Source organism: Notamacropus eugenii (genome assembly GCF_028372415.1).
Source record: "Notamacropus eugenii isolate mMacEug1 chromosome 5 unlocalized genomic scaffold, mMacEug1.pri_v2 SUPER_5_unloc_4, whole genome shotgun sequence".
NCBI lineage: Eukaryota > Metazoa > Chordata > Mammalia > Diprotodontia > Macropodidae > Notamacropus > Notamacropus eugenii.
Window position 1 is genome coordinate 120,102 of NW_027325105.1, and position 24,530 is coordinate 144,631.

Genomic DNA, 24,530 nt, shown 5'->3' on the forward strand with positions numbered 1-24,530 from the left:
AAAGCCCTAAGTTTCTTCATAACCAAGGTCAGCAGCCCTGAAGCAGAATCTTGCTGTTAACCACCTTAGACTGTGAACTCCTTGAGAAAAGTCTCTTTTCCCTTTCTGTCTTCCCAGCACTTAGGTACTTAATAAATGTTTATAAGGGAGTGACTCTTCCCTAGGCTCCCTGACTGCTGAGGACTGGAGCAGAGGAAAACTTACTTAGCTACCCACCTCCCCCCACCATGAGACTGACCAGTCTTGTGGAAATAAATATGATTAAGGATAAGGAGGGGACTTCCCCTTTTTCAAGTTCCCCTGAAGTTAGAACATTTGAAAGGAGGAGAAATGTGAACCCTTTAAAAAGGTACAGGGGAGGGAATCCTAGGACTCAGAATCAGGTGAAGAATTTTGGTTTTCTTAGAGTCCAGAGAGGGGAAAAGATTTACTAAAGGTCATGCAGCAAGTTAGGGTCATAGCTAGGATTAGAATCTTGACTTCTCTATCTTAGAGAGGCAGCTAGATATTAGAGTAGATAGATCACTGGATCTGAAGTCAGAAAGATGAGATCAAATCTATCTAACTAGCTACATGACTCTGGGCCAGCCACTTAATCCTTAACTTCAGTTTGCCTCAGTTTCCTCAACTGTAAAATGAAGATAATAACAGCCTCCACCTCACAGGGTTCTTGTGAGGATCAAATGAGACATCTGCAAAGCACTTAGTACAGTGCTAGGCATGATAAATGTTTAAATCCCTGCCTACCCACCCCCCTTCCCCTTAGAGAGAAGACAGCATTCAATATTCCCCAAATGCCCACTCAGCACTCTACAGAATGATCAGCTAGCAGAAACTTGTGGACCAAAGGAAACAGATCTCTGGCATGAAGAGGTATTCAGTAAATGTCTCCTAAAGTCCAGGGACTGTGCTAAGTTCTGGGGTCATCATAAGGAAACTGCATTCTGGTCAGAGAGTTTCCTACCCGGTAAAAAGTGGAAAAGGGAATGAAGAGGCCTGCTGCCTGAGGACCAGAGTAGGTCAGTTTGGAGAGATTCATGACCACCTCAGCCACAAGGTCAGGAAAACAGTCCTCACTATGGAGAGGATTGTGAGCTGTGTACCTGGAGCAAGGACTTGCAGGGGTGAAACCATATCCCTTGAGGTATTGAAGCACAGGAGATGTATATATCCTTAGGGTCCAATATAGGATCTTGAACATAGTGGGCACTCTAAGTTCCTGGGAAAAGGGGGAGCTGGAAGAGGTTCTATGGAAGAAGGGTTTGGGGAGGTCAGTAGCTTCATCCCTGAGGTCATTCATTACTTTGGGAAAGTTTTCCTTTCTTGAGCTTTGAGGGTGTCCACTGCTCACTCTCATGATCTCCTGGCTAAGAACTCGGGACAGACCTGGAAGGGCTCTTAAAATATGGACTATGGAATGATGGGGGAGGTCACCAGCTTAAAGCACTGACTCAGTGCCTGGCACACAGTAGGTGCTGAATAAATGCTCGTGACCTGACTGATTTTGCTCACGAAGAGATGATCCTGAGGTCCAGAGAGGGGCAGGGAACTGCTTGAAGTCATCTAGTGCATCGGCGATAGAACCCAAACCTTCCGCCTGACAATTCGAGACTTTTCTCCCAGAGTCCTCTGCACTCAGTCTTTATAAAGATGGGGAACTCCGAACCCCCAGGGAACTCCCAGCAGGCCAGAGCAGGAGGGAATGAACGCAAACTCACTACTTCTTTTTCGTCTTCTAACTGGCAGTTTGTGTATTTAACAAGGGTAGAGGGGGAAACCGAGGCACACTGGATGGGGGGAAGGGCTGAAGATGGAACCCCGGCGTCCCGCCCTTCTTCGCCCTCGCTTGTCTCTCAGTCTGTCTCTTAGTCATCCCGGTCCACACCTACTTCCTCCTCCTCACCTTCCCCAGAGGAGTGGGGGCGGGGCTGGCTCAGGTCAGGTGAAGGGAAGGGAGGGAGGGGGATGGGGGAGTGGATCTATCTACAGTTGATTGATCTCTGGACCCCCCCGGGCACCCATACCCAAAAAAAGTGTGGGGAAGGGAGATTGACCGGTGTGGATGGGGAGCCACCAAGGAGAAGTGCAAGGGGCAGCGGGCCGGGCTACCGGACGGCCGGAACCTTTAAGGCGCGAGGCATTGTGGGCGCCCCGACTGTGCGGAGCGGAATGGGCTGGGGGGGGAAAAAGGGGGGTAGTTGAGGAAGCAGGTTGGAATCTTGGAATGAAATGTAACCACAGGAGAAAAAGCGTAACGTTCTAGCAGCGGGCAGCTGCAGCAGCGGCTGCGTTGGCCAGGCGGGCGCATCTGACCGGGAGGGGCAGCACAAGGCAGGGGGCGGGGGCAGGGGGAGGGCCCGAGCACCCCCAACTAAGAAGGGGGCGGGACCCAGACCGAGTCCCCGCCCCCCCATTGCCCCCTCCCCCTCCCCCTCGAGGAGGAAGCTACAGCCCTCCACGGGGCGGGTCCGGCCCCAGATCTGACCAGAGCTCCGGGCCCCCCTGCCCTGCCCCTTCCCCGGAGCCTCCGGGTGTACCCCGGAGCCCGGGAGCCCAGTGCGGCCCAGACCGCCCCTCGAGAGCCCCGCCATGAGGTGAGAGATACTAGGGCGGGGTCTGGAAGCCGGGAGACTTTGGTGGGGAGGGTGCTTTGGGCCTGGGGACGCTGCCGGGATCCAGGGAGGCCGCCTCCTCAGCGTAACCCTGTGGCTGGTTACAGGGAGGGAGAGAGAAGGTTGGGGGAACCCAGGGCTCTGGGAAAGGAAGGGAAGGGGAGGCGAGGGGCGGACCTCTTTTCCCCTTCGCTACAAGAAGTATTTTTGGGGATCCCCCTTAACCAGCCCTCCACAACTTTTGAAAGGACTCCCCCTGAACCCTACCGTTCTGGAGACTAGGCGGGGGAGGGGAGAGGGGTGTGGTGTCCAGGGACTCCTTGGGAAAAGGAAGGATGATGACCAGACCGTTGCCCCTTCCCGTGCCAGGCTTTCTTCTGTGAGGTTCCGATTGTTTCTTCCACTGTCCTGTTTCCAGGAGTTCCGAGATCCGTTAACCACACAGTGGTTTTTGCTTTGGTCTGGTTTGGCTTTTTGAGAGGCAGCAAGTTTTGTCTTGGGCCCCTTCAAAACGAAGCTGACACCTTATACACCCCCCCCCCCAAACCTGGGCGGTGAATGATGCTCTCTTGCCTCCCCTCCGATTCTAGAGTCGACCCGGGTCAGTCTCTAACTATACTCCCCCCACCCCAAATGTGGGGTTTCCAAAACCTCGCCCCGCCTGTAAGCCTGTGAAGAGAATGAGATGCACTGGGGGAAAGGAAGGATGAGAGGTCCAACCACCCCTTTGACCTTTGGAAACCAAACCCCTTCACGCTCTATAGTCCTCAGTTTGCCGACGAGTCCTTATTTATGTACTGGAAAGTCTCTCTGCCCTGCCTCCAGGGACGCTGAGCCCTAACTTTTCTGGGGTTTGATCCTTGAGTCCTCACATCAGGGCTGTTGAAGCTCTTAATTCTTAGCCGTCCCTCCTGCTTAGAGAAGGCTTAGATAGACCCTTAGAGCTGGGGTGAAGCATTACCTGTCTCCACCCCCGACTCTCCCCACACACACAACTGAGTTTCCCGGAGGGAAGAGGTCTCTTGTTTACATTCCCCTTCCGCTATATCTTGAGGGGAGGGGGTGTTAGGGAAGTTATCCAGAGGGGTAATCAGCCTTTCCCCAGAGTCTCCACCCCTGACCCCTCCCCCAGATTCCCCTGGGAAGGAAACCAACTGCTGGAGAGATGGAGGAGGGGCAGAGGCGGCTTTTGTCTCCTGGGACTCACCTGTCCAAGAGGGAGGGATTCTTAACCCATGTTCCTTGTTGGGGGGGTGGGGTGAACGGGGAAGGGAGAGGGCACCTGGTTGGGGGGAGGGGAGAGCTGCACACCCACAGGGGATCTAGATGCTAGGGGTTTTCATAGATGTGTTATGTATGAGAGGGAAAATAAAGTGACAGGCCCCTCGCAAAAGAAACCTCTCGACTTATAACTTGCTTATGAGAGGACCACCCTCCTGGAGTACCGAGAAGACAGATACCTGAGCTAGGGAGAGAGATGTTGAGGAACGAGTCCTTTTCCAATCCCCTGGGAGCCGCTGCTACAATGCTATCGCTTTTCCAGCCCTGGGATTTCCGGACAGCCCCCACCCTACCCCCTTCTGCCGAAACTGGGGTTCAAACCCCAGAATTTAGCTCCAAGTGACTTTAACTCCTGCCAGGCCACAGTCCCACCACACCAGCTCTGCTGCAATTTAATTCATTAACCTCCTATTAATTTCCTGAGGCTGTAGGGTTAATCTGGAGACAGGGAAGGGATGGAAAGGGAATTTCCTCCCTCCCATTCCCCCCACTCCCCAGCGGTGGCCGGAAGTCTGTGGGGTAGTGGGACAGTTTGACTATGATACCAATTTCCTTCGGTTTCACCACTTTTCCGGGCTAAGGGGGTTGAAAGGGGGGGTCAGCTGAGGCGTGGGGATATGGGGGGAATCGGCGGCAGGAAAGACTTCGTGGAATGTTCTAAGCGTTCTAGCTGTCACGTTCTATCAACCTGATCTCCCGTTTGTTCTAAAGTCTTATATTCTATGGTTCAGAGGCTCAAATGCGAAACATTTTAAAGGTCCGATCACCTCTCCATCCCTAGCCCCAACTTCTAGATCCCAGGGAGAAGAGGAAGAGATACCCAGGGAAAGTTGGGGGTTAAGACCCTGGGGCAACAGTATGTAAGGGGATTCCGAATGACCCCCCTCCCCGGGAGCCTATGGGTGAGATTAGTGTTTCTAACTGGCCAGCTCCCCCTCTCAGCACCAATAAGACAGAAACATTTCCCCTTCCCCCCTCCGCCTTTTAGAGTTCGGTCCTGGCTCCTTATAAGTCTCCATTCAGCCTTCCTTCCTTCATGGGAGTCAGGGGAGGAGCACGGGACCCCTCCCCTTTCCATTCTCCGCCCTACCTCCTGCCCCAGGTCCCTCCTCCTCCCCCCTTTTCCGGTCCCTGGTACAAGAGGTGGAGAGGATTGAGGAGAAGGCGGACGTCCGAGTCCCCGCCTCCCCGCAGCCCCCCCCACCCCCCACCCCCGCCAACCCTAGCTCCCAGAGACCGTAAAAGGCCAGGGCTAAAGCTGCTCTCCCCCTTTCACCCTGCTTCTCTAGCTTGACTTCTCCCTCCCCTCAATCCAAGGCCTGAAAATTGAAGGTATAGCTCAGGAGCCTTAGAGAGTAACAGCACGCAGACCTATTCCCAACACCACTTTGCAGACGTACAAACTGAGGCCCAGGGACTTGCCCCAAGCTACACAGGAAGCCACAAGCAGAGATAAAGCTTGAAACCAAGCTAATAAAGATTAGAGAGAGGCCACTTGGTGTCAAGGAGTCCAGGACACAGAGAGTCTGTGACATCTGCCACCTCAGAGAGTCGCTGTTTCTTGCTTCCTCACATCTGTAAAGAGGGGAATTGGCCCAAATGACCTCTAAAGTTCCTTACTGCTTTGAAGCCTGTGATGCTGTGATGCACAGAGACCTGTCTTATCCATATTCTCCCTTCCTCCCTACCTAGGGTCTTCCCTAGATTTCCAGGATCCTTTTCACCTCAGTGGGAGAGCCAAGTGGAAAGAACACTTTAGAACTTGGTTTTGATAGGCCTGGGTTGAAATCCCAGCCACAATAGCCCTGTGACCTTGGGCAAGTGGCTTAACCTCTGTGGGTCTCACTTTCCTCATCTGTAAAACAAGGGTAATTAATCCACTAGATTCACTGGGGTCCTGGTGAGGAAAGCACCCAGTAAAACAGGGCCCTGGGGAAATTGTAGCTGCTGTTACCTCAAGAAACTGGGCGTGGCTAAGGGCCTCCAACTTCCTGGGGGTTATTTGAGGGGGCGGGTAACAGGATGGAAAGTCACAGGGTTTGTTTCTCAGTCCAGCTTGAGTGCCTACTGGCTGGCTTCCTCCAGGTCACAGACACTGGAGCCTACAGGGTAGTTACCAGGGAGTGGGGCATTCAGGCATTGGGGAATTTCCTCCTCTTTGATTTTCTATGTCTATGAGCCCCCCAGTCATACTGAATGTTGGATTCTAATTCTTCACCTCTCAGGATGTGGGGCTCATCTAGTTCAAACTTGGTCCTCATATAGGAATCTCCTCTCCAGCGTGATCTGTCCAGGTGATCAGCTACCTTCTCCTTGGACACTTCTACCTCCAAATGGGAAGGACTTCTGTATAATAAGACAAAGTACTAGGAGAGGGATTACAGACCCAGAGCTGGGAGGAATCTCCAAGACCAGCCAATCTAACCCCTTGGTTTTTACTGAGGCACAGAGGGGTTAAATGACCTTACCCTAGGGTCACACTGTAGTCATCAGAACCTAGCCAGGTCTTCTGACTCCAAAGCCAGCAATTGGGCTACTGGGAGGGGTGGGGAAGGGAGGAGAGGGAGAGAGAGAGAGACAGAGAGAGAAAAGGAGGGGAGAGAGATGCAGGGAGGAAAAGAAAGAGGGAGAGAAAGAATAAAGGGAGACAGAGAGGAGAAGAAAGAGGGGGAAGAGAAAGGGAAGAAGGAAGGAGAACAAAGAGCAGGAAAGGGAGAAAGAGAGGGAGGGAGGGAGGAAAATAAAAGGACAGAGGAAGGGATGGAGAGAGAAGGAGAGGGGGAGAAGATCTAGACTTGAGAGCTAGGACCTTTGAGTTCATTTGGTACAACTCTGTCATTTTACAAGTGAAAAATTGGTGGCTGAAGTTGTCTAGTTATCCTCAAATCCTAGGCTCTTTAAAGACCAGCAAGTCTCAGAGAGGTAGTGTTGGACAAAAAGAGTCAAAGGACCTGGGTGCAAATCTGCCACTTATTGCCTGCATGACCCTGGAGAAGTCATCTCATCTCTTTGGGTCAAATGAAGAAGATGGAGTCTTCTAAATTGGATTCTAAACCTACTCCCCTTGTACGAATGGAGAACCTGAGGTCCAGAGAGACAGTGAGTCCTAGAAATCTAGGGTTAGAACCCAAGTCTCTTAACACCTAGCTCTTTTATTCCACAAACATTTATTAAATGTTCTGCATGTATAACACTCCTGTGCCTCGCTGTAGAAGACACACAAAGTTTAGATAATCCCTGCCACTTCCTGCCCTGGTGGAGCTTATAGTCTATTGGGGTAATAGATAACTATACCATACAACATTACATGGTAAACATATTGGAAAAGAAGGGGGGGAGGGAGGGAGGGAGAGAGGAGAGAGAAAGAGAGGAGAGGAGAGGAAAGAGAGGAGGGCTAGGTGAGGCCTGAGGGGGAAGGTCATTACCAACCAGGGGGATGAGGAAAACTGGAGGAAATGCCATCGGATTTGGGACTGAAAGGTTGAGGGAAGGCATTCCTAGCCTGGAGAACAGCCTGCACTGGCAGTTCTAGGAGAGCATAGGGTGTGTTCCTGAGACAGGGTGGATCAATATGGCATTCTATGGAGTGCATAGAGGGAAGTAATCTGAGATGGAACTGGGAGCACAGGGGAGTGCCAGAGGGTGGAGAGCTTCCAATGCCAGTCACTGGAGACTGGACTTGATTCTGCAGACCAAAGATTTTAAGGCACAAGAATGACAGGACCTGATCAATGCTTGAAAAAAGACTAGATGTGCATTCTGAGGGAGGTTCAAGGGGAGGGAGGGGAAGCAAAGAGACCTACCAGGACCCTCTTGCATTAGTTTGGGGGGTTAAGGGGACTAGCCGCAGGAAGAAAGGGAGGGATGAATCAGAAGGATTGCTTGATGTATTGGAGCCAATGGAAAGAGAATGATCCTAGAGTGGGTTCAAGTATCCAATTTCTGCCCCTGACTTTATAGTATGACTTTGGCCTTTTTCTCTGGGCCTCAGTGCCGCATCCTGAAGCAAGGGGGTGAACTGGATCCTTGAGGTACCATCCAGCTCTAAAGATCTGATCTACCATCATACGTACTTTGAGAGGTGCTACAGCTCTAGGGATCTGTTTCCTTCCCTGTAAAATGGGGCTAATGAGATAGATGCTACATGCTTCACCTGGGATGTTGTGAAGCAAGTGCTTTGTAAACCCTAAAATGCTCAAGAGATATACGCTGTCATTATTATTGAACTACAGAATGTCAGAGCTGGGAGAGCCCTTAGCATGGGCTAGGATTAGGAGGGACCTTAGAATATGGAATGTCAGAGGTGAGACTTTAGAACACATGTCAGGTTTGAAAGGGAGCTTAGAACATAATGTCAGAGATGGGAGAGAACTCAGAACATAGAGTGTCAGGGTTGAGAGGAACTTTAGAACACATGTCAGGATTGAAAGGGAACTTGGAACACAGTGTCAGAGATGGGAGAGATCTTAGAATAGGGAATGGGAGGGAGCTCAGAACTGAGCATGTCAGCTGGGAAGGAACTTAAAAACAGCAGGAGTCCTGAGGCTGAAGCTGGAACAGGGTGGGGCTTCCAATGTGTGTACCCCTCCTTGAGGAAAAAGGGGCGAAGGGCAGAGAGCAGGGTGGTGCCTGTGTTGTGCTACGACCTGCCTTTACCCCAGCAGGCAGTGGGCGTGGGCTCCAGGTGTGGGCAGCCTGCCAGGCCCTACCCTCCAATCAGCCCTCTCTGTGCTGGCACTAGCTGACAGTGGGGGTGAGGGCCAACCCCTCAGGCCACACAAAGGCTCCTGACTGGAAGCAGCTGGGCTTTCTGGTGGGGGTGGCTCTTCTTCCCTGGGGCTTCACCTGTCTAAGGAGCACCTGGCATTCAAGTACAGATCTGGGGCCCTGGGGCCGGCTCCTTCTGACATCTGTTTGCAGCCTCTGGGCACCCCACTCTGACTCAGGGACTGGTGGTGGGATCAACTCCTTTTGGAGATGTCCCGTCTCTCCTCTTTTCAGCTTGTAGAGCTGAAGAGGGGACTAAGGCAGCTTCCTGTGAGCACAGAGAGGGTACAAATAGTGGAAAAAGTGGACTTCTCATGGGGGGAGGCTGGTATTTCACCGAATGGCTATTTCATCTTCCTGGGGCTTCCTTTCCCTCTGAGAAGTTCCTTATGACTCTGAATATTATTCCGGCTTATGCCACCTTTCTGTACCACACAGAAAGGTGAGCCTCAGAGTTCTCCCTCACCCCCCACCCCAGATCGTTATCACTCTCCCTCCGGAACTCCTCTTGCCTCCCTACTTCCCCATGTCATGGGGGATAGGGCAGATGAGGGAGTACACTTAGAGACATCAATCCCTTTAAGGCAAAAGAAGATATCTTCCATGATGCTCTGGAATTCTGGGAGTTGTAGTTTCTTTTTGTGACATGCAAACTGAAGGGAGGGTCTTTTGCCAGGATGACTTTGGGGCTGGGAACAAAATCCTCCCCCTAAGTCATCCGGATGCCTGAGTGTCCTCCATTGGGGTCTCTTTGGAGCATGGGGTAGAGGATGTCTTACCAATCAGAACATCCAGACTAGAAGGGATCCCATGTTGTATAATGTGGAGAAAGTGAGCTCTACTCCAGCATCTTTGCCAAGAGAACCCCAAAGGGGGTCAGGGAGAGCCAGACATGATTCAATGACACAGAACAAGGCCCTAAGAAATGAAGTGAGAGCCATGGAGCTCTCTGTTCATCCACTCTCTGGACTCACCTCCTGTGATGGAGGGATTTCAGGAATGCTTAGAGATCTCTAAACCAATGCCTTCATTTTCTGGATATGGAGTCAGATTCAGGAGGGTTCGGCCTCCCTGGCTCTCTTCTCCCAGGTCTGGTTCCCAGCTCAGGGATCCTGTGTGGGCTTCTGTTTGGAGAGAGGACTGGGATTGCTGTACAGTGATTCACCCCTTGCAGGCCACTGAGTCTCTTCTTCTTCCCCTCAGTGAGAACCTGCTCTGCTCCAGCTGGGCCACGGTGATGGTTTATGATGATGTCAACAAAAAGTGGTTACCGGCTGGAACTGGGCCGCAGGCCGTTAGCAGAGTCCAAATCTACCACAATCCTAGCACCAATGCCTTCCGAGTCGTGGGCCGAAAGATGCAACCAGATCAACAGGTGACTTCCTTGGGCCCTGGCCTCCCCATACCCCAATGTCCACTGGGGAGTTGGGCCTTGGAGAAGAATGAGGGCTCCCCTCAGGGAGCAGCTGGGTCTCTCCTTAACTGAATCCCTCCCCCACCAGGTTGTTATTAACTGTGCCATTGTTCGGGGTGTTAAGTACAACCGGGCCACGCCCAATTTCCACCAGTGGAGGGATGCCCGCCAGGTCTGGGGCCTCAACTTTGGCAGCAAAGAAGATGCTGCACAGTTTGCAGCAGGAATGGCTGATGCCCTGGAGGCTTTAGAAGGAGGTAAGGGGAGGGCCTTGGAATTCTGCAACTGTACCGTTCTAGAATGTTAATGACATGTTTGGAAGTTTGCTAGGCCCTGCCAGGTCTAGAAAGGAGCCTCATCTAGAGAGGAAGGGGGAAGACGGGGCTGGCCATTAGATGGGCCTGGGGATGTAGGACACTACATGTGGGCCCACAGAGGGTCACAAGGAGCAGGAGTTTGAGCAAGGTTTCAGAGGCAGGATGAGACGATGGTCTCCTTGCTCCTTGATTACATGCAGCGCCATATTGCCTCTCCAACTTGGTTACTCTGTTGTGGACTCCCCAATCTCTGCACCTATTTTATTCTCTGATGTCTCCTCGCTGGGTATAGGTTGACATTTGAACTTATGCTCAAAGGATTTAGAGTTATTAGGGACATGGGTCAGCAACCATCATTTAGTCTGGTATTGGAAGATGGAGGGATGTGAGGCCCTAGAAAGGCTTGGAAAAGAGGTGGGGTTAGGGACCAGAAGGTCTTTGAGGTTCCAGAAAGACGTGGTTGGACAAATTCTCCCAAAAGGAAAGGGCCAGGAGTCTGGAGTCCACATGGCTGGGGGGTAGGGGGCCACTTATGGAGATGAGTGAAAGACTTAAGTTGACGCCCCCTCCCCTAGGTGGGCCACCACCCCCTCCTCCTGCATCCTGGTCTGTCCAGAATGGACCCTCACCAGAAGAGGTGGAGCAGCAGAGGAGGTAAATGTGCCCACCACCCCATATTTTCCTTCTCCTTTCATCTGGTCATCTCTGTAGCCTTTGTCTTTCCCCTTCCCTCTAAGCCCTATCCCTTTTAGGCCCCAGTTGTGGGGGACTGAATCAGGATCCACAGGGCCCCCTCCCATTTAATCCCCCTGATTTAATTGGAGGAAGTAATCGGCTCCAGGACTGGGGAAGAAGATGCTCAGTGGATCTCCCTGTCATCCCATGCCCCTTTGGCCTTGAAGAGGTCATTCTGGGGCACAGGGCTGAGGCAGAGGCCCCCTCCCAACTCCTTTCTCCCCTAATCCTCTCCCTACTTTCCTGCAGGCAGCAGCTAGAACACTTGGAACAGGTGGAAAGAGAACGCAGGGTCTCCAATGCAGGTAAGGGCCCCCTGGGGAGGGATGCAAAGAGACTCCAACTCAGATGGCCTGCCATTGGCCAGTGAATTCTTCCTCTAAGCCCCGCGTGGCATCACAGATGACCAAATCTCCTTCAGACTTTGCTTTATTCTCACTGGCTCCCCAGCCTTGATCTCAACTTCCCCTTCTGTGAAATGGGGTTGAGTTGCTGCTTCCTACTCTGACATTCTGGGTTCCGTGTTCTCAGTTTTAGAGGTTCCCCTTCTGCCTTCTGAGTCTCTGCTCCTTCCCTCAACCCCCAAATATTCTTTTTTTCTGTGTTTCAGGAGCCCCAACTGCTGTCCCAGCTGGGGGACCCCCACCCCCTCCAGGGCCCCCTCCTCCCCCTGGCCCACCCCCACCCTCTGGGCTGCCACCCTCAGGAGCAGGGCCTTCGGCTCTAGGTGGGGCGGGTGGCCCACCCCCAGCACCCCCATTGCCATCTGCCCAAGGCCCCAGTGGGGGAGGTGGGGGTGCCCCAGGCCTGGCCGCAGCCCTCGCAGGAGCCAAACTCAGGAAAGTTGGCAAGGTGAGATTGTGTGGGTGCCTCTGGGGTAGCTGACACCGTGTCCCTACGAGATCTGGGCTACGACAGTGGGTTAGCAGAATCCTTGTCCCACAACCAACTGCCCTTCACTGCACACAGTCTAGGGAGAGGTGGGGGGAGTATGAGGAGCAAAGAGGAGCTAGGGTCATTCCCAACACACCCTCTGACCTTTCCCCTTGCAGGATGAGTCCTCCGGACCTCCTCCTGCCCCAAAGGCTGAGAGCACTCGGAGCACTGGCGGTGGGCTGATGGAAGAAATGAGTGCCATGTTGGCCCGGAGGTGAGCCCTAGGCTGGGGCCCCACTCACCCACTCTAAGCCCCAAGCCATGGGGTCCCAGGACCGTGGTGGGAGAACTTGAGGCCTCTGCAGCTGTCTAATATTTCTGGAGTGCCAACTATGTGCTGTAGTATTGTGGGTTGGCGGGCAAATGTTACCTCTGGTTCCTGGCTCCCAGAGCAGAGAGCTGAAAGGGACCTTAAACCAGAAGAAATCCTTCCAAGGAACTGTAGAGACCACTGGTTTCAGTCCCTTTTTTGTCTGGGGTAAGGGGACTGAGACCCAGAAAAGGGAAGAGACTTACTTACTCAGGACCACACAGTGAGTTAGGGACAGATCAGGGGACAGAAGTGAAATGGAGAAAGAGGAAGGAGAGGAAGGGGAAGATGCCAGGGAATCATGCCCATGTGCAGGTGGGAGTGTGCTAGGACTCCTTAGGAATAGGACCCTATACTCACCCTGCCCCCATAATCCACTTCTGGTCACAGGAGGAAAGCGACTTTGATTGGAGAGAAGCCCCCAGCCAAGGATGACGCTGCCAGCGTGAGTGAAGCAGGGTTTCCTCTTCCCTATCTGCAAGGGTTCCCCAACTCTATTTCTGACTGTCCCCTAGTTGCTGAGAGGGAGGGGGGTGGTACCCTTCTCCCTTCCCCAGCCCTGATTCTTTGGGAGGTAGGGAGCCTTGGGACCAGTGAAAAGCGACTGAATCCCCTTTCTCCCTGCCCCAGCAGGAAGAAACTGAAAGCAGAATTCCCACACAGAATGGTGAGTTGGGCCAGGGGCAGGAATTCCCAGGTTGCTGTTGTGAGCTGGCTGCCTCTGGGGGGGAGGGAAGGCCCTCTCTTCTTCTAAGGCACCTCCATGATCCCCTTCTTTCACCCTCCAGAGCCTGTTCGGAGACCATGGGAAAAGAACAGTACAACCCTCCCTAGGTGGGTACAAATGACCTGGGGGCACTCAGGGCCCTCCGTCTGAAGTCTGCCTTTGCCCATGGCACCTGGGGGACCTTGGCACAGTCCTTGCCCCACTCAGGTTTCAGTGACAGGAGGGAGTTGGATGTGATCATCTCTAAGGTTCTGCCCATCTATGCTCTAGGGTCCCTCCTAGAAAGTGTGACTTAATCCCTGGCCCTTTCTAGGTCTCAGTTTTCTTATCTGTAAAATGGAGGCACAGAGTAGAGGACCCCTACAAGTCTGTCATGACTGCCACACTAACTTCACCCAGACAAGCGGGGTGTGACCCCTAGGGGGTCCTATGGTGGAAGGTGGGCAGCATGGGAGAGCCAAGACACCAGATCCAGTCTCCACCCTGGACTGGCCAGCTCACTGGATACCACGCATGACTGCCCGTCCCACTCTGACCTTGGTTTACCATGAGGTACAAGGAAGGGGGGCGGGAATAGGTTTCTCTCGTTTCTATAAGGGCCAGTAAGGTGGACCCTGTGTTAGGAGAGATCCAGCCCTCACATTTTACAGGTGAGGACACTGAGTCTGAGGGAAGTTAAGTGACCTGTTCTAGGGGACAGAAGGGGCAGACCTACAGTGGGCATTCATGCCTTCTGACTCAAGGGGCTAGCAGTCTTCCCACTGGACTTAAATCTCAGTTTGCCGATCTGCAAACACTCCCTGTAGATACCCTAGGGTTATTGTGAGAAGTACAAGTGAAACAAAGTCTAAAAATGCTCTTTTTAGAAACAGCAGCTGGATTCCCAGGTCCCTTCCTGCTCTGATGTAGGAACTCTGTTCCTATGAACAATACTTCCATCCCCACTCAAAACAAAGCAGTTTAGATGGATCATGGTAATTTGCTCTTTTGGAGGGGGGTATGGTGTGGGTCATCCCATCCTCTCAAATCCGTCCAGGATGAAGTCTTCCACATCCGCAGTGAGCTCTGAGGCCCCTACCTCAACTCCCAGCACCCATGAGGAGTCTGATTTAGACAGGATCAAACAGGTAGGGAGGGGTCAGGGGAGGGGTAGCCTAAGATGCCAAAATCTGACCATCTGGGCTGACTGTACAGGAGTGAATAAATGAATGGGGGGGAATCCTCCCCAAGTTCTATCACTAAGTGCTCACTCCAACTTTGCCACTATTTTGGGGAGAGCCTCTAGGGAGGGGTCTTTGGAGGGTATGGCAAATTTCTCCCCCATGGCAAAGTCCAGCCAATGAGGGCTGGGGCCTGTGGTTTGGGGAGTGTCCTGATGCCCCCTTTTCCTGTCCCACAGGAACTGCTGGAGGAGGTGCGGAAGGAGCTGCAGAAAGTGAAAGAGGAGATAATAGAAGGTGAGTGAGGGGCTAGCATTGGAGTCAGAGGTCACAAGGGGGCCCAGCCTTTGCTGCACTGTTCCCTCCCTGGTAAAACTGAGGGCTCTGACCGGCCACGCTCCACCTGGCTCCAGCCCAAGATGTTGTGGCCGGGTCCTGTCCACTCCAGGTGACCTCTGGCTTCCCCTCCTACCAACACCTTTCTCTGTTCTCTTCTCCAGCTTTTGTCCAGGAGCTCCGGAAGCGGGGCTCTCCATGACCAGAAGGACCTGGGAACCGAGCCCTGTCCCAGTCCCTCCTGCCTGGAGCTTTGGGATGAGCTGGAGAAGCCTCCTTCACACCTTGGCCTTGGCCCCCTGAGAAGATCCCGAGGAGGTGGCAGCCCAGCCCTGCCATTCCCTCCTGGCATGCAGATTTGAGGCAGGGAGCTCCACCTCCCACTTCTGTCCTTGGTCCATTCCTCCTTTCATCCCCTTGGGGCTCCTTCCTCTGCTTGGGACACATCAGTCAGCTCGAAGAAGGAAAGATGAAAGGGGAGATCACGTCTCCTCTTCCTGGAGCTCCTCTAAGGGTCCAATGTTCACTTTAATCCTTAGAAGCCTTCAATTTTTTTAAGAAAAAAAATATATATATATTTGTTTGGGAGGGAAAGGGGGGATTTTATTTGTTTTAATAAGGGTGGGGTCTTGGCAGTCTTAAATGCTGTAATCCCAGCTGTCCCCCTCTGGGGGTGTGGTTCTTCCAGGGGTATAGGGAACCAGGACCTCTTCCCACTGCAGGGAACTCCCTTCTCCCCTCTCCCTCAAAATATTCCCCTTACCCCTTTTCTATAAGGAATTAAGATTCTATGATTCTATAAAATACTGTAACTTTTTTTGAAAACAATTTTTTTATTTGGGGTAGCCCTGGGTTTTGGGTGGGAGAGTGAATGGAAGCAGAAAGCTGGCCTGGGGGACAGGAGGAATGTTCTCATGCCCATCCCCATGTTGAAATGGACTCAGTTGGAATAAATCTACCCATTTTTTCTATCACACAATACACTCTTTTGGCCGTCCGGTGTTTAGCAGGCTCTTGGTCTCCGGCAAATGTCCTGCCTAGGCCCTCACTTGTTCCCACCCCAGCCCTGGTCTAGGATGCTGGCTTAGCCTGGGCCCTAGGCCTCTACCATCACCTCCCACAGACTATGGGCTCCCCGAGGTCTAGACCATGTCACCACCCACTGGGGGGAAAGTGGTCACATCTCTGAGACCAGTCCCAGTACATCGAAGTCCAGCCTCTGAGATCATGGTTAAGTACCTTCCATGCTCAGGGCCTAAATTTACCACTCTGGTTGAGGGAGGGGTCTTGAATAGCATCAGTCACCTGAAAGGTCCCATTCAGGATGAAAAACTAAACTCTGAAACCTCAGACCTCAGAAGAGAGGCCACACCCTCCTTCCCTCAGACCAAACAGACCATAAGTGCATCGAGTGATTTCTGAGACCAAGGCCCTCCCTCCTTTAATTGTGAAGGATTTACAGTCGTAAAAAATACAATCAGCCCTCTGCCCCACTTCCTTCAATACCACTAGATTCTTCTGGGGGAAAGATGAGTACAGCCACCAGTCAGGAGATGTCTCCAACACACACACTGCCGCTGCCAGAAAGCAGTGAAGGGGTACCCCTTCCCCCACCCTGTGGGAAGGCAGAGAAGTCCTGTGGAAAACAAGGGCTCTGTCTACCTGGGAGAGGGGAGGGAAGCAGGACCTTTCATTTGGGATTTAGAGTGGGCATGACTTACTTACTGACCTCACTCTGGGGGAGTGAAGGATGAGGTTTGGAAACATTTCCCATCCAGCGTCATAGCAATGGACTAGAAGAAGAATCCTGGGAAGGTGGAATCCTAGGGAGGGGAGAGGGTTTCATGATAGCAGGTAGAGGGGAGAACAGGAGGCTGGGGAGGGAAGGGTCGCTACCAGTGGTGGGGAAGATATGGATTCAGAGACCCAATCCAAAAGAAAAGGACATGAGACCATCCCATTCCAAGAATCAAGATAACCTAAGGAAGGCTGGTCTGAGATAAGAGATCTCCAAGGAGATACCCCCAAAAGACAGGAGTTCTCCATGGACCAAAGAAAGGGGGAGGGGGGGGAATGTCAAGCTGGACCATCACATGGTTGGGTTCAAGGGTCAAGAATTTGTTTGTCCCAAGGGGCAAGTCCAGTGGGAATATCCCACCTTGTTGGAGTGGGGGATTCTTATGACAATGCAGGAGGAAAAGGGAAGAAAGGTGAGCAGATGGGTTTGGGGAGCCACAGGAGAGGATCCCAAGGTGAGAATGACTTCGGGATAGCAGCACCCTAGCCAATTCTTTATTCCCAGGGGGACAACGATAGAACATGAAATGAAAAGTATGGCCAATCCCATAAGAAACAAGCAGACCAAGGGGGTTTGGGTAGGAGGGAACGGGAAATGTCACACAGGACCACTGAATGCCACAAGAAGTGGGAGGTACCATGGGTGTGTTGGCCAACCATCCTTCAAGGAGGGTCCAAAAGAACATGGCACCAGCAGGGGGCAGTGTGCAGAGGGGAGAAGCTGGCATCATCCATGGGGATGGGCCAGGAAGTCCCTATTTCCCCTTTTTTTCCAGCAGTTCCTTGAGCTCTGTGACCTTGGTCTGTAGTTCAGCAATGGTGCCCAGGTACCGGGAGGCCTCTCGCTGCTGAGCCTGCAGGGTTTCCACAGTCAAGGTTAAGGTGCCCAGCTCAAGCTGAAGGGATTCCAAGACCTGCCGATGCTCCTCCTCCTTGCGCCGGGTTTGGCCGGACTGGCGGAAGTACTCAAGGACCAGGCAGGTGCCGCCCACTAGGAAGATGGTGGCCTCACCCAGCAGCTCAGCCCCAAGCTCTGCCGCAGCCTCCTCATTGAGGGGCTTAATTGTGGCTCCTCGGAAGCCCAGGATCCGCATCTTTGTCCGCATTTCCACCCAGTGGTACACTGCAGAGATGAGGGAGGGCTGGGGTGAGGCCAAAGCAGGGTGCTGGGGCCAGAGAAGGCACCGACCACTTCCAACAAAGTGGACAAGTTCCTGTCCCTCTCTGGGCCTCAGTTTCCCCATCTGTGAAACAGAATTAGCCTCTATAGTCCCAGTTCTAAAACTCAGTCTGCTGGGTCTTGGTCAAGTCACTTCCCCTCTGAAGAAACCTCAATTTCCTCTTTGAGAAAGTGGACCAGACAGATAGTTCTAAAGAGGAAGGGGCTGGGACTAGGGGATGGCTTCTGGAGAGCCAGCATGCTAAAGCCTAGAGAACACGGGTTCTCAGCCTGGGGTCCACTGATGGTCAAGGACTGGGAACAACCTCAGGGGATTGACTGGTGAGCTGGTGAAACTGGGAGAAGTGCCTTTCAATGAAACTGGATCCCTTTGAAATCCTGCATACTCTATTTCATGCACTGAAGATCTTTCCTCAGGGAAAGGGTTCATAAGTTCACCAGCCTGACTTCCAAAGGGGTCCATGACATAACAGAGGTTAGCAAGCCCTGCCACAAAGTGAATAAAATGTAGGAAGAGGAATGGTCCACAAAGATGCCCAAGAATTCCCAGGGCATAAAGAGCCAAGGATGGAGACCACAAGAGACCTCAACCTCAGAGGTCTAGAGCAGGGGGCCGGCACAGCACCTGCAGTGGGTGCTGGAAGTCTAAAAGTAAGCTGAGGTAGGGACCACTGAGGCTTGCTGGGAAATGAAAGGAGTAAGGTTGCTGGTTGTGGTAGAGGAGGAAGAGGACTAGATGTTAGAAAGCCATAGTCACACAAGAACACTGAAGTAATAGGGTGGTGAAATGTGATAGGAAACATTTGGGTGAAGATAAACCAGGCAGAAATAGATCACAGTCTTCTCAGGCAGAAAGAGGAAAGAGATAAGGAGTTTGGGAAAGAAAGGGGTGGCTAGGAAGAACACCAGATAGAGCACCAGGCCTGGAGTCTGAATTATCTTCCTGAGTTCAAATTCAGTCTCAGACATTTACTAGCTGTGTGCCCCCGGGCAAGTCACTCCAGTTTATTTACTTCAGGTTCCTCATCTGTAAAATGATCTGGAGAAAGAAATGGCCAACCATTCCAGTATTTTTGCCAAGAAAACACCAAATGGAATCACAAAGATGTGACTGAAAAATGACAAGAAGAAAATGATGATTTCAGCCTTCCCAAACTGGAGGAACTGGGGACAGGATAGGTTGATCTGACCCCAACTGTCACCAGCAAAGCAGGAATGGTTGCTTTAGGGAATGGTTGCTTTGGTGAAAGAACAGGAATCTTGGGAGATAAGTGATTATTCTAACTTTGAATGTGAGGGTAGTAAGGTCCTCTCTACGGAGGCAAGTTGGGGATCATCAGACAGAGATTCTAGATGTCATGAAAACAGCTTTGAAAAGATTCACCCTCCCCAGCTACAAAATCCCATTGGGAAAGCCAACCCAAACTAAGTTTTGGAGACAGTCAATCCCCAGGAGTGAATGGTATGATATGGCTTCCTATGGCACTGATATTCACTCTTAGTGGGCATTCAGAAGGCCCTGGGCCCAGGAGATGCCAGGCCCTGCTGGCCTACACTGCACCATTCTGGGGGGAAGAGGGAAGAGACACTTGGAGACACTGAAAAGTCAGACTGTCTCAAAGAAGACAACCCTTAGCTCATCCTCCATGTGGTCTAGCAGAAGGAAGTGGAGAATGGTTGGCTTAAAAGAGAAGATTCATGAAGGAACAAGATAGGTTTTGAAGGTATCACTAGGAAAGGGGGTTTCCCTGGTTTTCCTTATCTCAGTGGGCATAGCCTGCCAAGAGGTCAACTCAGGAAGCTTCTTCTTCCAATGAACCTGACAGCCAGAGCCAGCACAGCTGGATTCCCCATCACAGGGAGGGGAAGGAGGGCCTACAAGCCACAATGTATGTTAAAGGGGAAGATCATTCAGATCTGGGTGGAACCGGAGGGGCCTAGGGGCCTCTTCTCTGAGTACATGAAACAATCCCAAAAAGGAAAAGAAAAGGGTGTCTAAAGTGAATGTATTAAAAAGACATCAGAAGATGGAGGCAAGGTGAGGCAACAAGATGAATGGGAGCCCATGGCAGAATCCTGTCCTGCGAACAGAAACTCTCAGAATACTACAAAGCTTACAAGGGAACCTGGCGACAGCAAAAAGGTTTTAGAAATCTATAGCGGGGAAAGAGACTAAAAGGGGAAAGAACATTTCCTGGGGGCAGCCAGAATGCTGATGGGCCCAAATAGAAGAACCAATCAGCCTGAGCGTGCAGATCTGTTTGTCCTGCCAAAAGCATTGATCTTTGGACTGGAAGGGCCAGATAAAATGGCCCATGTAGGGAGGAGAGCCCAGGTAAATAAGTGGCCAGCAAGAGGATACTGGGCTACCCATGAGGACAGGCACCCTGACAAATGAATCCCCGGGAATATTCCAGAACTGAAAGCGAAGGATGGGATCCTTGATCCTTGTGAAAGACTGTGGCCTAGAGGAAGGAGGGCACTAATTCAGGACTAGAGATGGGCCAATGTTCCGATTTTCCAAAAAGTGCCACCTGCAAAGTAGAGGCTGCTCGGTTTCTGACCCGCCGGCAGAAAAAGAACTTGATGGACAGAGTCATTTGTGGTCTCAAGACCATTTGAAGGGTCTGTGGTGGTATGGCCAAGGGATCTGGGATTACATCTGTAGTCTGTGTGGATAGAAATCCTTGCACAGTGTGAGAATGACTCCAAGCCAGGTGGGGTGGCTAACCCCTGGAAGGCAGTGCCAGGCTTGGGAGAGCTGGGGAAAGAGGACTGACTAAGGAGTTGTCCATCTATAGCTCGGCTGGTCAGTTAAGAGGGGCTTACTGACAGACAGACCACAAGAAGACAGTCAGAACCGAACACAGAGTGCAGGACCAGGAGCCCTCAGAAACCAGACTCGGGGCTGGCCAGAATGACCATCTGAGACCAGGGAGAAGCGATTTTTTCAAAGGCAAAGGGAATGCCAGTCTTTTCTCTCCTCCACAGGGGTACCGGGGCTCTACCCTTAGAGTGGGAGGCTCATGGACGCTCTCCCTGGGTCCAAAATGAAGGCTGTGCTGGGGTGAGGAGAGAATCTGAAGCTACTTCTTTTGGACGGTCACAGAATGCTAGGGATTCGGTAAGACCCGAGTTCAAATCTGGCATCGGACGCTTACTACCTGGTGACCCTGGACGAATCACCTCAGCCTGTTTTCTGGTCTGCAAAATGGGGGTGACAACATGCCTGCCCTCCAGGGTGGCTGTGAGCTCAAACGAGATGGTACGTGTAAAAGCTGGCAAACTTTAAAGCTCCTTACAAGCGCTGGCTGCGTCTGCCCCCCGGCCCTGGGTTAACGCCTGGCTACGTCCTCGCCACGGTCAGAGCTACGGGAGGAGACCCTAGGTCCGTTTTAGAAGCGAGGGAAGTGGGCATCAGAGAGGGTCAGTGACTTCCCCAGGGCACACGGCCCCTAAGGAGCGGGGCTGGGGCTGGAGTCCAGGCTCACGTCACCTGCATTCCAAGCATGAGCGTGAAACTGACACACAGGGTGGGCCCTCAACACTAAACCCCGCTAAGTCCGGTCCTCCCCACCCTGAGGTCCCACTAACCCCGAAGCCCCGCCCCACCTCTGTCATTCCTCCGGCCAAAGTCAAACTTGCCCGCCCTTCTATCCTCTCCATTGGTTAGCGTCGCCGTCCGTCCCAGCACTGCGACTCCCCCATTGGTCCGCCGTGCCTCCGCGAGGGCGTAGGAGAGAGGAAGAAAGGGCGAGCCAGGCCGAGGAGGCCTCCAGCTATTGGCCGGCGCGGAGAGCACGCGGCGCCCCCATTGGGCTTGCTGGCCGTCTGGAAAGGAGGGGGAAAGAACGGGAACAGACCCGCCTCTCCAGAGCGCGATAGCCTCTCCTGATTGGCCAGAGTGGGTAGCGCGCCGCTTCATGATTGGCCACTCAGGTCGGAGGGGGAGGAAGGCGGGGGGGCGGGGCTCGAGGTCCGGAAAGGACCATCGTGGGGAACGGGAGGGGGATTCTGGGGGTCCGGCTTACGCTGGGCGGGTGGCAGGCAGATGTAGGTCCGAAAGAAGTGGCTCCGGCGCGCCCCCTCCTTAATCCTTTGGGCCAGCGGTTTGCTCAACTGCCGTACGCCCAGGTACAGCAGCTTCGCCATGGGGAACGCGCCCACCACCATCTTGGCGGCCGCACGTGCGTCACGGCCAGGCCGGGCGACAGCGGGGCATGAGCCCTCGGCGCACGCGCGCGTCACTGGCGTAGCCCGTTGGCCGTGGGCGGGGTGGGAGCCTGCGCACGCGCTTTTCCGTATGTGAGGGGCGCGGTGGCGTCAGCACGCCTCGCCTGACGCCGCGGTTCTTTGCCCTCATCAATATGTAAATGAGCCTCATTCTCGCGGAGGCGGGGAACGCTCCCAGGTTCCTTGGGAAGGCGGACCCGGCCAGTGTGACGTCACGAATCTCGATCGTGACGTCACGATGTGATTAATTGGTGCTGATTAATCATCGAGTTTGGTCTTCAGAGGCCGAATCTCCCAGGGGAGCGTCGCCCCTCACGCACTTCCATGGGCCTGGGGACACACTCGCCCCTCCCCCCCTTCCTTTCCAAACCCTCTCTTTGCTCTCTTCCCCTCCCGTCTCTTCCCCTTCCTCCCCCCTTTCCCTTTTCCCTGCCCCCTCTCAGCCTTTCCCCTCTTCCCTGCGCCTTCCCTTCTCCTTTCCAGTCGTCCTTCCCCTTCTCCCCCCCACACCCCCTGGTCCTTCCCCCCTCCCCCTTCTCTGCTCCTTCCCCCTCCCCACGCCCCCTGGTCCTTTTCCCCTCTCCCTCCCCTGCTCCTTCTCTGCTCCTTCCCCCTCCCCACGCCCCCTGGTCCTTCCCTCCTCCCCCTTCTCTGCTCCTTCCCCCTCCCCACGCCCCCTGGTCCTTTTCCCCTCTCCCTCCCCTGCTCCTTCTCTGCTCCTTCCCCCTCCCCACGCCCCCTGGTCCTTTTCCCCTCTCCCTCCCCTGCTCCTTCTCTGCTCCTTCCCCCTCCCCACGCCCCCTGGTCCTTTTCCCCTCTCCCTCCCCTGTCTTTACCTCTGCCCCTCCACTTATCCTTTTCCTTCCCTCTTTCTTTCCCCCAGTCTTTTCCAAACCTTCCCCCTGTCCTCTTCCACTCCCTTGTCCTTTTCCTTCTTCCCTCCCCTGCCCCTATCCTGCAGAGGTGGAACATCTGTGGGAGATCTTTCCCCTCACTTACATGGGATCTTGGGAAATCTCTCCATCTCCAGAGAGTTTTGGAAGATCGTTCCCCTTTCCCATTAGAGGCTATGGTAACCTTTTTACATCACCCACTGCCTGCCTGTGTAGTGTCATTAACTCCTTCCCACATCCATGGAAGATCCCTTCTCTCTGCATGAGAAGGCTGTGGAAAACTTCGAACTCACCCAGGCTGTGAGAAAGGCCTTCTTTTCCCCTATGCCATTAACAGCTATGGGAAGATAATTTCATGAAGGACCCTTTCCTCTTCCACCAAGGACTTTAAGAAACTCTCCCCCTTTCCCACAGTAGATGGAAAACTATCTCTCATGGGAGAGATGTGGGAGATCCATTCCTTTCTGAACAGGGGTTGTGAGAAATTCTTACCATTGTCCACTGGAGGCAGTGGGGAACTGCCCAAGAGTCTCTTCAGCCTTTTCTCTTGAAATCCCACTTTGTGGGTGAGATGTCACTACTGTCAGCTTGCCTTGGAGTTGACATTGGCGCCCCACCCCCGCAAGTCTATGGTCTCTGAAAGGGCCTTGTCAGAGTGTTGGGACTGGAAGATTGTCTAGTTCCTTACATGGCCATTCTACAGCTAGCAAAATTAGGGGAAGCAACTTAAATATCCAAGGTCACATAGTGGGGACTGAAATTCTTTTCTTCTGACAATTAGAAATCTACAAAAACAACTTCCTTGGAGCATAATGCTATCCGGGTCACTGAAAATGTCCAAGCAAATGACAGATCATTCAGGTCAGGGAGGCCATCATCGAGAGGCCTACACTGGGCAGGAAGTTAGGCTCTATGTTCTATAAGGTCCCTTCCATCAATGAGATTTTATGGATTTATTTAATAATCCTTTCCTCAGGGGCTTGGGTTCCAGTGTACCTTCCTGAGGGAGCTGCCAGGCTAGCTGAAGGATGAGACAAAGTCAGCACATCTTTGAGGGGATGCTGACAAGCTGGGTCACATCTAAAGCAGGGAGATCAGGAAAAGAGGAGAGGGAGAAGCTAGAAACCATGCCATGAAAGGATCAGCTGAAGGACCTTGGGAATTTTAGCCTAGAGAAGAGGAGACTGGGGAGGAAACAAATAGTTGGCATTTTTTATGGTCTGGAAAGTGCTTTACACATTGTCCTCTGGTCCTCACAACAACCCTGTGAGGTAGGTGCTATGGTTATGACCCCATATTTCAGATGAGGAAACTGAGGTTCCAACAGGTGAGCTCACCCAGGGTCACACAGCTAGCAAGTGTTAAGAAGTATGATTCAAACTCAGGTCTCTCCTGAATGGAAGTACTGTGTTCCCACTATAACATACTCACAGGACCAAAGGATTTAAAATTAGAATCTTAGAGGCCATACCAAGAAAGAAACAGCGGACCAGAAAGGGGAAGGGGCATTCCCCCAAATCTCACAACCAACAATTGGCCCCATGGGGATTTCCAACCAGCCCTCTCAATCCAGATCCCTTAGTCTTCCCCCAATATCTCCCATACTTCAGAAAGTTACTAGATTCAAGTATGGAAAAGGCTGTTAGGTAGAAAAGGAGTCAGATATGGCTTGTTTGGTTCGAGGAAGATGGGGACAGGAAAAGTGGGAAAAGACATTTCACAGAAACAGATTTCAGTGGGGACAAATGGAAGAAATTCATGACAATTGGATTGACCCCTTCTATTCGCCAGCAATGTATTTGAGGGTTGGGGAACCTGACTTCTTGTCCATG

General features: G+C 52.7%; 2 protein-coding genes across 4 annotated transcripts; one reads left to right on the forward strand and one right to left on the reverse strand.

Moving 5' to 3' along the window:
• Positions 1-2,453: 2,453 nt before the first annotated feature.
• Positions 2,454-15,574, forward strand: VASP (vasodilator stimulated phosphoprotein). Of its 2 annotated transcripts, none has more exons than XM_072627764.1 (13): positions 2,454-2,594; positions 9,864-10,035; positions 10,163-10,331; positions 10,967-11,045; positions 11,376-11,431; positions 11,737-11,978; positions 12,179-12,276; positions 12,763-12,817; positions 13,003-13,039; positions 13,161-13,206; positions 14,136-14,226; positions 14,499-14,556; positions 14,760-15,574. In XM_072627764.1, the coding sequence occupies exons 1-13, from the start codon at positions 2,590-2,592 to the stop codon at positions 14,795-14,797; spliced, it is 1,146 nt and encodes a 381-aa protein (XP_072483865.1). In that variant the 5' UTR covers positions 2,454-2,589; the 3' UTR covers positions 14,798-15,574. The 2 variants fall into 2 exon arrangements, with proteins under 2 accessions (XP_072483865.1, XP_072483866.1); XM_072627765.1 differs by having other exon boundaries at positions 13,006-13,039.
• OPA3 (outer mitochondrial membrane lipid metabolism regulator OPA3) lies at positions 15,409-21,839 on the reverse strand. Of its 2 annotated transcripts, none has more exons than XM_072627768.1 (2): positions 21,604-21,839; positions 15,409-17,515 (listed from the first exon to the last, which is right to left on the reverse strand). In XM_072627768.1, the coding sequence occupies exons 1-2, from the start codon at positions 21,743-21,745 to the stop codon at positions 17,148-17,150; spliced, it is 510 nt and encodes a 169-aa protein (XP_072483869.1). In that variant the 5' UTR covers positions 21,746-21,839; the 3' UTR covers positions 15,409-17,147. The 2 variants fall into 2 exon arrangements, with proteins under 2 accessions (XP_072483869.1, XP_072483868.1); XM_072627767.1 differs by having other exon boundaries at positions 16,866-17,515; positions 21,185-21,802.
• Between the last annotated feature and the right edge of the window lie 2,691 nt (positions 21,840-24,530).

Coding starts and splice junctions, on each gene's coding strand:
- VASP (XM_072627764.1), top strand. Junction 11,432..11,736: donor ACGCAGGGTCTCCAATGCAG/GTAAGGGCCCCC, acceptor TCTGTGTTTCAG/GAGCCCCAACTGCTGTCCCA. Junction 14,557..14,759: donor GAAAGAGGAGATAATAGAAG/GTGAGTGAGGGG, acceptor TCTCTTCTCCAG/CTTTTGTCCAGGAGCTCCGG.
- OPA3 (XM_072627767.1), bottom strand. CDS start 21,497: ATGAAGCGGCGCGCTACCCACTCTGGCCAATCAGGAGAGGCTATCGCG. Junction 17,516..21,184: donor TGGCCGGAGGAATGACAGAG/GTGGGGCGGGGC, acceptor TCATCTCTGCAG/TGTACCACTGGGTGGAAATG.